General features: G+C 43.2%; 1 protein-coding gene across 1 annotated transcript; it reads left to right on the forward strand.

Moving 5' to 3' along the window:
- The first annotated feature begins 3,835 nt into the window (after window positions 1–3,835).
- Window positions 3,836–8,376, forward strand: c1ql3a (complement component 1, q subcomponent-like 3a). Its single transcript, XM_036522199.1, has 2 exons — window positions 3,836–4,450; window positions 8,197–8,376. The coding sequence occupies exons 1-2, from the start codon at window positions 3,860–3,862 to the stop codon at window positions 8,374–8,376; spliced, it is 771 nt and encodes a 256-aa protein (XP_036378092.1). The 5' UTR covers window positions 3,836–3,859.
- The last annotated feature ends 5,029 nt before the right edge of the window (window positions 8,377–13,405 follow it).

Consider the following 13,405-nt stretch of genomic DNA (forward strand, 5'->3'; position numbering starts at 1 on the left):
TGATCGATGCCTTCAAACTTTGTTTATCAAGATGAAACTGAAACACGACATGGCGTTCAGATTTTTTTGTAGTCTAATCAATTACCGATCAGTTTTGCTTTGCTTTGAGTCTTGTCCTTCAAACAGATGATTTTTAAATTCTTTTTCTTCGTCTTTTTTTTTCCATCTTGTGTCTCTTCAGCTCCCTTCAGTCTCAAGGACGCAGTCGCTCCTTTTGTTAACCAGCCTCATTGATTTTTGCAGCTTGATTTATAGGTTGAGGGAGCCACGGAGCACACTCCCTGGCTCTGAACAGGGCCTGATCTGGCAGGAATGTGCCCAGCCGCCCTCGTGATGCCAGTGTAATGTGCATGATCCTCGGGAGTGCCCTGATTTGGCAAAGGGCAAGCGAGAAACCATGTTAGTGAATGGTGAAAGTGTGGGCTTCTGTATTAATGCAGATGGTGGATAGTTGCCCCTTGTGGTGCTTCTCATTAGCAAGATCAACCTTCTTCTTCATTGTCTTCTTCAAATTTGCAAATTATTTCATGGTGGCACTATAAGCATACAGCCAGTCAGACACAATCATGTACATACTAAACTTAGGAAGAGTAAGATTCCCCCCTTGGTCATGCAGGCAAAAATGACCATGTACAGCTCAGTGTCTACTAATAGAAGACCGGTTTTAGGTCATGGAGGTCATAGCTGTTGTGGGTCATTTTACTGTGTTTTCTTACAGTGTTACTTCAACATTGCTTCCAATGCACAACAAACACTGCCCCCACCCCCAAGCTTGATTGACAGTAATAAAATATAAATTATTAACATTGATGTCGGGCACTGTTTTTCATATTCTCTCCGGCGGACATGACGGCTGATGTGTCTGGGTGCCCCGTTATGAGGCATGTTCCCTCTCCCATGATCCTCCTGGTGGTCAGATGCAGCTGCTGTTGCTCAGGGCCTGGCGGACCGCCTTGGGATCTCCCATCATCCCCTGCCTGCGTTCTCCTGCAAGCACCTCATACAGATGCCAGGGGCAGGTTTCACTGTTAGCCTAAACCTGTTAGCCTCTATTGTTTGTTTGTTCAAGCAGATATTTGATATATTTTATCTATCTATCTATCTATCTCTATATATACTGTATATATATATATATATATGTATGTATGTCTGTATGTATGTATATACTAATGTGTGTGTATGTGTGTGTATCCTTTTGCTCTGTACTGGTTTGGTAATATCACAGTTTCTTACATATAATTTAGTTGTATTGCATCTAAAGTCTACATTAATTCAACTATATAACATTTATTAAGTATACAGTAGTTTGGTATCTTTGGTATCATATAAATTAATATTACATATTTGCCTAATATATGAAAGCCAGATGAAGGAAGCCTGTAGTATTTATATGTTTCTGTTTTAAGCTCGTTGAAAGCTCATATGTGCTTTCAGATTGTTACTGTACAATTCTCCCAAATAGTGTATAAGATTAAACTTTATTATCGATTCCAACAGCTCAGCGATAAATAACAGACGAAAACAGCAGATATTCTAGGACATCACAAATTATATACAGTAAAATCATATAGGCTACACAGTGAGGAGAAGTGATTAAAACAGTGAGTGATGTATACAATGTAAGCAAAGAGCAAGGTTATGGTGTGTCTAGCTGGATAGATCAGTACGAACGACGTGCATTTGAAAGCGAGTTTATGTTAATGTCTGGTCTATATAATAAAACAAACCATGTTGCTGACAAGGGATATTTATTGGTCTAAAAGGTGTTGGTTGTTCCTGTTAGATATCCCGCTATTGCACAGTAAGCTTGCTCAGGGTGAAACATGAACACCGCAAGTCAGTTTAGTGGAGCAGACACTTTCCGTGTAGGTTCAGCATGTCTATTGTTCGTATTTCTTGTTTTTTGACCAAGTCTAAATTAGCAGAGGTAATACCTGGTTTAGTCCCGTTCTTCACCCAGTCCAGCAATAACGCGCTGTATCGAGAATTGTGTGGAGAAACATATATAAGGAAATGGGAAGATGTTATGCAAGCCCGCACAAGGGTCTCATTAGTGCTGGCGGGGTCAGAAACCGAAAGGCATTGGTGTTTACCGTCCGCGGGTAGATGACCCCCTGTCGCTGCTGGCGTCCTCAGCCACAACCCAGCCCGTGCTTGTCTGTGCAAGATCGAAAACGCCGTGGCCTCGCCTGACAGCGAACACAGCGGCAGACCGCATGTTGAGAGCCTAACCGGACGCATCTCTGAGGAAAGACGCAGCTCCGCAAGTCGCCGTGAAGACGCAGAAGCGTTCGGAAGAACGGAGCCGCACCTGTTGAGTGTGAGGGTTAAAAAAAAGCTAAACTGACAGCGACTGCCGCTTATCCTCAGACAACCCTCTGGCTATTCCAACCATACGGAGTTAGAATCTTGTGGTGCAGATACATAGAAAATGTATATTATGTGCGGCCTGTTGCCTCATGGATTACTTGCGACTTCATTATTTACTGAGGTCGTATATCATTTAGTAGAAAGGATTGCAGTTATTGACAGAAATGACGATGTAATGATTGTCCAATTACTCATTAGTCTTTATTTCGTTGACCTTACAACGCCTCATCACTAAATAAGTTGGGCGTTTAAATGCAGTCTTCACTTAAGGTCGATTCGGGGGGAATTTAGTTTAAATGTCCTCATCGTTAGGTTTATGTTGTATTTCCTCAAACGCCCAGAGTTTTCTATGAACTAAAGCTCCCTGTGTTGATAAAGTAAGCAGGTTATAGATTAGGTAGGCTAATATCAATGTGAAAAAATAGCTAGGGGGTACTTGAATCGTTTGTCTAAGCAACTGTATTTTTCCACTAAAATGAATGTTGTGTAAACTGTATTAAAATAACCGAACTCTAATGTAGGTTTTGGCTGGTACAACCTTTTGCAAGGGCAATTTCATGTCACAAAATGTTACTGATCAAAAGGATTACCAATAACTGTCAACAGTCACAATGTCGTGAGCACGGTTTTGGTTTTGTGAGGCAAGCTGTTTGAAATGCTAAGTTATTCAAACATGTGAGTCGTATTTTTGTTCCAGTCTCCACGTTTCTTTTTCAGGCACTAGAGCTGAGCAGCGGACCAGGAGAGGTGTCAGATATAGCGTTGTAAGTGGCAGCGGTTTGCTGAACATTCCCATTTTTTATAAGAAGGCGCCCCCCATCTCGCCCACCCTCTTTTCCTCCCCGTTCCCCTCGTGCGGTGCGCACAACTCTCAACTCTTGCAGACGCGCTCCGCTCCCCAGATTTCCGTGACATATAACCGCCGGCGGCTGGCGAACCTGCCCTGCTCTCTTTATTCCCTCGCCGGCTGATCTCGTTTCGGTACTCAAGAAAAGTGGATTTTAAATCCTGGCAAAGCAGCGTGTCTTTGAAAGCGCCGCCGTGGACGTGAGGATAAAGGAGGACGATCTCTCGTTCCCCGTCGAGGGAGCGTGGAGGTTTTTTTTTGCGTCGCTTGACCACACGTGGAAGTAGAGGGTTTTAAAGTGCAGGTTTGTGAGATGCTGAAGACAGTGTTTTTATAAGCGCCGAAGACCACAGCGCGAGACGCCTGGGAAAAAGGGCTGAAGTTTCAGATTGGTGAGACTTAAATAAGCAAAGATCAGCACAAAAAGTGAGGAGAGAGAGAGAGAGGAAAAAAGTCAGGGGCTTGGCCCAGAAAGTTAATTAACATTACCTGCAAACCAAAATAGATCCCGTTTTTTCTGACTAAAAGGGTGTTTCATCAACCAGCAAGATTTCGCCCAAAAGCAGACAAGAGGACCGTCCTGCGCTGACAAGACTTGTCGGCAGGAAGCGTCTCATCGCTGCAGGGGTGCTTGGAGTCATCATGGTTCTGGTGCTGGTGATTCTGATCCCGGTCTTGGTCAACTCTGCGGGGACTTCGGCGCACTATGAGATGCTTGGAACCTGCCGGATGGTGTGCGATCCGTACGGGACTAAATCGCCGACCAGCACCGCCACGGCAGACACCGTACGAGACAACAGCCTCATCCAGTCTTTACCGACATTCATCCAGGGTCCCAAAGGGGAACCCGGCCGTCCAGGAAAGGCGGGCCCTAGAGGCCCTCCAGGTGAGCCGGGACCACCCGGTCCTGCGGGTCCGCCCGGGGAAAAAGGAGAGCCCGGACGTCCTGGACTACCCGGGCCACCGGGACCCAATGCCGCTGCGGGCGCGATCAGCGCGGCCACTTACAGCACGGTCCCTAAAATAGCGTTCTACGCGGGCCTTAAAAAGCAACACGAGGGCTACGAGCTTTTGAAATTCGACGACGTGGTCACCAACCTGGGCAATCACTACGACCCGACGACGGGCAAATTCACCTGCTCCATCCCAGGGATATACTTCTTCACTTACCACGTCCTGATGCGCGGAGGAGACGGGACAAGCATGTGGGCTGATCTTTGTAAAAACAACCAGGTAAGAACATTTTAACATGTAGCCTTTTCGCACAACACTGGGGCCAAGCATCGAGCTACGTGGGACGAGAACCTTGTTAAATTTACGTTTGTTCATTCTTTTTAGGGCGGATGCAAATGGCACTGTGACGAATGTCATTTTAAGGTGTATGATAACTACACCAAAGATAATGATAAGATCAATTGTTAACAGAGAATGGTTAGTCGTTGTTACGCTGTCGCCTAAACCGTGCGTAAAAGTTTTTACTTTGCTTGTGTCTTTGTTCGTTTATTTCTAAGATGCGATGGACAGTTACGAAAAAAAAAAAACAACAAAGGAGGTCTATGCCCCTTCCTCCTCTATGGCGTCTCTACATCATCTTCATTTTCATCTTTAAGAACAGTACCTGTCCGCCCTAGTTTTACACTCATATAACAAGGTGCTTTGTAGCCTAGTCATTTGCGCTTGCAGCTTTCTCCAACACAGTTTATGACAGAATCGTCGACGAGATGGTAGGTTTTCTGCGTGCTGGATTCTGGTGTGCACATGCCGTATGGTAATAAAGAGCGAAGAGATGAATGGGTGGATGGACGCGTGCGCCTTTTTCTCACCTGTGGCGCTGGGAACCAGCGGCGCGCATGGGCGGGCAGTATTGTCTCTGATTGGCATTGTCATTTTTTTTTAAATCGCACTAAAATGAATTTTCATCTTAAAATAGGTCGTGGATATTCATCATTTTATGAAGGCCATATTATGAAGGTTCATGGGACAAGTTTTCAATTCATTTGAGTATTTAATTACCGAACGCGAGAAAGGGTCATTGCCCCCAGTAATCCTGGCAACTCTGGGATCTGTTAACATTTTAATTAAATTCCCAAAGAATGGAAACGCTTTCACTCACATTATTTTCAGTTCCTAAGTGAAGAATGTTATCAATGTCGAGCTTTTATGCTCTATGCTTTTATAATCATGAAATGAAAAGGAATCTTGACTCACGATCCTGTGCTGCTTGATAATAAAAATAATAATAATAATAATAATAATACTAATAATGTGCGATCTTATTAATTATTGTATTATTATTTTAATTAATTATAATACTATGATACACAGATATCGAGCAGAAATGTATGGCTTCATAAGAAATTGGCGTCAAATTCACTTATTTTATTTCTTAATATTATCATTTTGTTTTCTGTTTTTTTCTTTTTTAAAACTGTCAATTACTGTACAGAATGTAAATAACGTGGACTTTCAAGCGTCGTTGTTCAAGTTCTGATTCGAAAGGCGCTCCGCTGGTCGCAGCGCTGCGTCGTCATTGGACGCGAACGCACCGATTGGTAGCGCACCGGAGCGTGCTGGGATTCCCCAGGGACCGAGCTGGCGCTGTGGGACAACTCGACTGAGCAATTCATTCACCCAAAGATGAATAGGCCTACAGTATAGCACAATTTTATATAGGCGAATCACACACTCTGAATATAGTTGAACCCGCATACCGCGGAGGTGCTTTAACGCTTGTTTAATTGTCTCAGGCACTCAGAGGAGAATGTTTGCCCGTTGGGGTTAGGGGAGGGCAGCTGTTTGGCTGTTTTGACAAATGGAAATGAGGTACTGACACCTTTTCGTGGTTAAGTACGAATTGCTTTCCGTTTATTTATGTTCGAAAAATAAAAAATCCGTGAATCCGACACCGCTTTTTATTCATTGTTCAAAGCGACTAATCCGATTTGCACTTTTATTGAATTTATATAGGAAATAAAATATGCCCATATATATAAATACTGAATAAATACAGTGACAATGATGCCAAGTGATGCTACCTAACTTTTATCTTCCTCCATGAAATTTTACAGCCTTTTTTTTTGTTAAAACAGTGAAAAGTTCGAGACGCGGTGCTCTGAAACAACACCTTTTACTTCCTGAACGCGTAGCATTTCGTAGGAGTATTGTTACACATGGTTAAGAGTTTGACATGAATTCACCCAAAGATGTTTTATCCAGTTGCAGATGAAGGTTCAGTTGAAATGAACTGAACATGATGTCCATATGCTTATCCTCCTGCCCCTCTTAAAGGTGATACAGTACTCTCATAAATTTAACACTAGCCAACAACAAATAGACTAACATGTGTTTTACCCAAGTTTATTATTATTATTATTATTATTGTTGTTATTATTATTATTATTATTATTATTATTATTATTATCACTATTAATAATAATAAAATAATAATAATAATAATAATGTTTTCATATTGAAAATAAACTGAAAATGAATGACAGATGAAAATGAAAAAAGTCGTCAACACTTTTGGTTGGGCTGTTAGAACAATTCTATGCAATTAATGCCTGTGATCACGAAGAACGAGAAAGAATATGTTAAAGAAAAAGTCAGAAAACAGAAAATGATCTTATTTACCCGGAACGTTTTCGGCAGAAATACATACATACATACATGTACTGTACACCACAATATAAGATCTAACAGCTTATCAGGAACTCGTTAATTACAACAGTATGTTCTGAACGGATACATAATCAAGCAGATTAAAATATCCGTCTTTTTAAAATTAATTCATTACCTTTGATTCCCCCTTTTTCTGCGTCAGGGCAGAATTTCGCATATAGCGATTCCGCTTTGCTGCGTTCATTTCCCCCACAAGCTTCCCGACAAGGCTAAGGCGACCTGCCGGCAGATGCGGGCTTAGTTTCGGGTGCTGAGGAGCGGAGCTGTCCCTGCGCGAGCAGAGTTTAATCGGTCAATTCCAAGTGAGAACTGCGGGATTCTGGTCTTTAGGACGCGGGAGGAAAATTACCATCGTTCTCGCAAACCGGCACCAGTAAAGCCTAAATTTAGTGACGCAGTCACTAATTATAATTTCTATACGTGAACCCCCCTACACTATTAATTGGAATTCATTCTGTAGTACAGTGGTTAGAGCATTGGACTGTGGGCTTCAAGAATGAGCCTCCTTGACTGAGGTCCTTGACTGGATAAAGAATTTGTATAACTCGGAAGCACCGAAAGTGAACAGAGATAAGAGCACTGACTCAAATGATAAATAATAATAGCGAGATGGAGAGGGTTTTTTTTTGTAGTGGTAGAGAGTAATTGCGCTGAGAAATAAAACCAATGAAACAGCGCTGCCACAGCTGTGAGGCACACAGAACCAGGCCTCTCCTGGCAATCCTCGCCGAATATGTTATCATTTCAAAGCGACTACTAAGTGAATAATTACTACATAAGATGCGATCCAGCAGTTTCACCTCTGTGAGAAGCTGTCGTTTGACAATGCTTTCAGCATGGATGTAATCTTTTATTTGTCTCTTGGCGCTGGCTGCGTGCAGTCTGTGTTAGAAATGCTGGTGGAATTAGGTCCATTTCTGTAGGGAGTGATAGCAGCAGGGCCTTCTACACCCCCAGACAGATCTCATTTCACCCCCAGTTGTCTCCTTATATCCCAATGTGTACATAGTATTTATTACGTTTTTTTTTTTTTTTAAATATGATGTTTTGTCACAAACATAAACTGATGAAGTACCAGTTTTTTTGTTGTTTGTTCCAAACAAACAATATATAGATATATATAGATAGTATATATACATATACACACACATATATATATATATGATCTATCTATAAAGCCTCATCACAGATAGGTAATGTGCAGTGTTGCCAAACAGCTGCCAATCGGATGGAGGACAGGTTTTCATGGTGTGGAGGTGCTTGTTGGTTGACACTACCACACCACCCGCTGCTTGCAGGTTCGGGCCAGCGCCATCGCCCAGGACGCGGACCAGAACTACGACTATGCCAGCAACAGCGCTGTGCTGCACCTGGAACCCGGGGACGAGGTCTACATCAAGCTGGACGGAGGCAAGGCCCACGGCGGGAACAACAACAAGTACAGCACGTTCTCCGGGTTCATCATCTATGCCGATTAGGACCCTGGGCCCTCCTCCCCTTGCCCCCTGACCTTTTTATTTATTCATTACGTATTTATGAATTTACTTATTTATTTACCTTCCTCCCGTGGGAGGGGGTCCGGAGCCTTGTCAGCCCGTTGCTGTGTCGGTTCAAGAGGGACAGGTGCACAGGTGTGCTGGTGTGGGCAGCGCTGGAGGACGAGGAGGAGGAGGAGGCGGGGTTGACGGCTGTTGGCCAATCGAACATAAGAAGACGAAAAAACCAAAACTACCTGTCGGACTCCTATATACTCTATGTAAAAGAAACAAACAACAAAAGGATAGATATATACAAAAAATCTGAATTGTGAGTCAAACAGATGTGTTTGCCTTCCACCACCAAAGCAGTTACCAGTGTATCTTTGTGTGAAAACTGAAGCCTGTATGTGAGACTTTTTATAACACAGTATCCAAGACGATATGTGCAATAATATTACTAATATTAGTAAGCATACTCCCCATATCCCTGCTGTTTGTGTCATCCAATTTTGCCTTCTCATCCAATAGACAAGCTTTCTGCACGTTGCCTGGCAACCCTCACGCTTGAGTTCCACTCTTGTGGTTCTACATGGGGTGGGGCAGGTAGACCTTATTCCTTCTTCTGTTGGTTCAGATTGTGTAATAATCTTACTTGTTTGACCTGTTGTGTGACAGCTGGACCTATGGAATCACAATGGCATGAGTCGGAGGTTCGTAGCTTGGTTTTGGCAGAAACACAGATATACATCTATGGGCACTATCTATGGCCTTAACCTTGCTGATAAATTGGGTTGTAAATATGGCTACATAGTACTGTTTTGTTCATTTACAGTGTCTTGACATATTAAAAAAAGAAAGGAACTTAGAGACAAAAGACTTTCAGACTTTGCAGATGTTACAGATGTTTACATACAGGTGATAGTGATGTGAGTGTGTCTGATTAATTTGACTGTGTAATTAAGCATTCCCAGAGGCTGTGACTCAGAACAAGCTGCAGTCTCTCCCTCTTCCACTCTGTACCTGTGGAGGACTTCTGAGTGTTGCTCAGAACAGCTACTTGTGAGAGGAGTTCCCCACTGTTGGCCACAAACATGGCTGAAGGAAGAAAAATACCAATACAGTGTGGATCCTATCCACCAGTCTGATGTAGACCTTACACCTCCGGGTGGTGGATTGATTTGATATCTAATTTGGACCTTTGCCTTCACAGACGGAGAGACAAAGCTGAGAGAGCCGTGGCTGATGGTAGATTTCATTCTTGATCTCTCGACCGGGGTCATTGATTGGACAGGCAATTTAACTGCCAAACCTGAATGTCACAGTGGCGCTCCCAGATTTACTATTCAGCCCAGCCACACTTCCTCAGTAGCAAAGTAGAAAATTACGACATAGACAACACTATGCAGAAACTGAGTGTTAATATATATATGTATATGTATCTTTCAGAGAGTTTAAAAAAGCATCTAACAATTGGTATCTAAACTGGATATTTCTGTAAATAAGCTGCCAGTGTGTTCTTTGCTCCCTTCAATATGCAAAATCAGATGACAGAAGTCAATATTAGAACTTTAGTATGACCAAATAGTCCCGATAGTGCCAATACTAACGCTGCAGAAATACTCGCGTTCCCCATCCTCATTTGGCAAGAATATGTTTTTTCTTTCTTTAGTCTTCCCAGAATGCACTTCACCTGTACTCTGTTTACTTATGCTATTTCCATTAAATGGATAAGTTTGATCAGATGAGTGTATTTTTCCCCCTATATATGCATTTCTATTTCATGCGTATTATTAACATTAAAACAATGGACTGGACAGAATATTTGAGTGCTGTGGTTGATCTTAGTTTTAATTTTTTCTGTTATTATATTTTGAATGTTGAGAGTACCCTTGGTTGAAGGGATGGGGGTCTATGGTTGGTTTAGGGGTATCATGGTCCAGGCAGAGTTCCCCCATGTATTTCCCAGACGGCCTAAATTATTACATCCCATTCTAGCATGGCTCAGCATCCACAGTGTCTTTCATGGCCGAGTCACCTCACGGGATTGTGGGACACATCCCAACTGAAGGGTGGAGTCATCCTGACACCATCCCTCTATAAGCCGAGAGGAAACTGAACTGGCATGGTTCAGCAGCCGGCCCCGTCGCCTTCCAGAGGTGACATGAGGTTAGCGCAGTATCAACATCTGGACCTTTCGCCCTCTAGTGGTGAAATGGAACTACTGCTGTCCACTCTTGGGTCAATTCCTCCAGCCACAAAAAGGAAACAAATGTTCCAATGCAAAACAAAAGATACGCCGGCCGATGGATGGACACCTGTCAGATCACAGGGTAAGTGTGCTTTCCATCTTTCACCTCAGGGCAGTTCTGGATTGACCAATCTCAGTCTGGGGACCCTGGAAGGATGAGGATTGTATGGGCCCTCTAAGCCTATCAAAACCCTCGTGCCTCCCTCTGTAGTCTTCTGCTCAGTCAGACAGGAGGAGGCAGACAGTGAGGGGACTGCATCAGGAGAAAGAGACAGCAGGCTGGCACCTCCACCTTCACTCCAGATGGTGGCCCGGTTCTGCCTGTCAGTGCTGCGATTTGGGGGGGGTGTCGGTCATGGGGCTCAGACAGAGCCGGGCTGGGGTGTGAACAAGCCCTAAACACCCCATCTTACCTGTTCTCAGACCCCCACTCCCATGCGGTTGAGCATGGGTTTGAAGCCTTCCTTTGACTGCTGTACTGTTCCGCGTGTCTTTCTAAGTGACTTTCATCTGTGTGTGATTTTCATTACGTGTGTGAATTACAAATGCCCCCCCCAGCAGCTAAAGTTTATGTGCACATGTATGCATGTGTTTATTTATTTTGCTCCGTTTTATCCACCTCATCTAATCTAACCTAGTAGACTTGGGGCCTGATGTGTTAACTGTTTTTATGTAGCTTTACATGAAAAAAAATGACCATAATACTGATGCTTTTTTTTTGCCTTATACAAAGCATATCCGTGGATATGACAATGTCCTTCTTTTTTAATGATGCTTTTAACAATCTGTGCATTCCAGGCTTTAGAGGATAAAAACACACCTCAGACATGAGAAAATGCTGATGGCTGATATATGCATCTCATTAATGCTTTTTAATTTGCTTGTTGCTACCTGTCATGCATTATGCATTAGCGTGCTCCAACAAGGATCGTGTGGCGGGAACAATGGGAATGAGATTAGGTCTGGATCTGGTCTGTGCCAGAGCCGCTAAATGCTCCCCTCACGCTATTGAGTCCAACGCTTCTCTGTAAGTTTCAGCTTTTCAGCTTCTGGTACCCTCTTAATCCCCCCCCCCCCCCCCCCCCCATTGCCAATCACCCCACCCAATCAGCGAGTCACCACTGCACTGAAGCTAATGGCCTCTAGGATAGTGACCTTTTCCCCATAATGGAATCAATACTGAGTGATCCCCACCTTCCTTTTTTATGTCCTCGGAACAGAGACTTTATTAATCAACTGAAAAATCATTTAAGATTGCGGTAACAGTGGTGAAATAAACAAAACAACATTTGGGGGTTGCGGTATTATTTTTTTTTGCTGTTGTGGTAGCATGCATTATGTATTACAAACTAAAAAAATGGCTTAAATATTGCATTGTTGAAGGTTCGATATCTGCAACTCTGTGACACATTGAGATCCCAGTACTAATTGGCTGTCATTTCTCCCCATGACAGCAAACGCGTCATTATCTGACATCAGGGTTTCCTTGGCGACATGTTAAATGGCGTGACAAAAAAACCCAAGGACAAAAAAAAAAAGAGAACATACCCAACCCTTTTTTCCCCTCCCCCGCGATCCCCCTTCAGTTTCGACATTTCAGAAACTTTAATAATAATAATAATAATGGCCGCTGCAGATTGCACCTGTGGGGCTGTCATTTATCAGACAGGAAGTCACTCTGTGAGACCACCTGTTCCACTGCGGGCCTCAGTGTCCTTTCTGAAAAAGTGAAAAAAAGTCTTTAATTAGATCTTAGTCAACATCAACTCACCGTGGGTATCTCACCTTGTCCCTGTCTCATGAAAAGACAATAAAACAAAATGTACTGGTGCCTCTCAACCAGGGAGCAGGATGCAGTATCTGAGACAGAGGTCTGTTGTCTAGACGACACTGACAAGGAAGGGCTATAAGGGGAGGGGCCTAACTCAGTAGTATCTCTCTATGGTGCTTTTCTTTTAAATGTATTGCCTCAAAAAGGGATGGAGTGACCTAAATCTTACACACAGGATTTTATAGTAGTCTGTTGACGCACTAAAAAGGCCTAAGCTACTCAGTAGGATGGGTGGCCTATAACCTTGTAATATCATAGGTTCTACAGAAAAAAAGGCTGTTGATGGGCTCATTAAAACCATAACTATGTTGTGGTTCTAAAAGTGTCACCTCAGTAGTTAATTCATGAGAATTAAGTTTTTGCAATGTATAATTTTTTGTTTTGTTCAATACAGCGTGGATAAAAAGGTCAAAAAAAGTCAAAGAAACCCCCCTCCAACAAACATGAAAAACATGAAGATTCTCACATGGTGGGAAAAAACCCCTCAGCCTCCCCACATTTTAAATCCCCGTTCCATCTGCATTTGAAAGGCCTGTCGCACCAAAAAGGCCTTTGCATTTGTCTTCATTGATTTTCTGGTAAGATATCGATGTCGTGGCCCACGCTTGTGTAACGGGCCACAGAACGGCTTGTCTCGGCTTTCTCAGCGCTGGCCCATTAAGCAGCAGGGCCGCTTCTCTCCTCATCGGCGGGTTCCTTTATTAATATCCTTTGGGCCACTCTCGTCTCATCATTTATGGCCTTTATTCAACAGGGCTTTCCACAGAAATTACCGGAGAAAGGTGAGAAAATGTTTCATTTGAAAGGGCACCTAAACTCTGTAAACGAGCCTCATCAGACGTCTCCACACATCACTTGATCTCTTAATGTGAAGGATCAGATGGGATTACTGTCTTTCGTTGTTTGCAGAGCGCCTTCGGGATTATCTTTTACAATGAGGCCGCCTGTCA

The sequence above is a fragment of the Megalops cyprinoides genome, chromosome 2, assembly GCF_013368585.1.
Source record: "Megalops cyprinoides isolate fMegCyp1 chromosome 2, fMegCyp1.pri, whole genome shotgun sequence".
Lineage (NCBI taxonomy): Eukaryota > Metazoa > Chordata > Actinopteri > Elopiformes > Megalopidae > Megalops > Megalops cyprinoides.

Bases quoted from the DNA above. Each gene is read 5' to 3' on its own strand.
- c1ql3a (XM_036522199.1), top strand. From the start codon at position 3,860: ATGGTTCTGGTGCTGGTGATTCTGATCCCGGTCTTGGTCAACTCTGCG. The intron at 4,451-8,196 runs GTAAGAACATTT...CGCTGCTTGCAG, and splicing joins ATCTTTGTAAAAACAACCAG to GTTCGGGCCAGCGCCATCGC.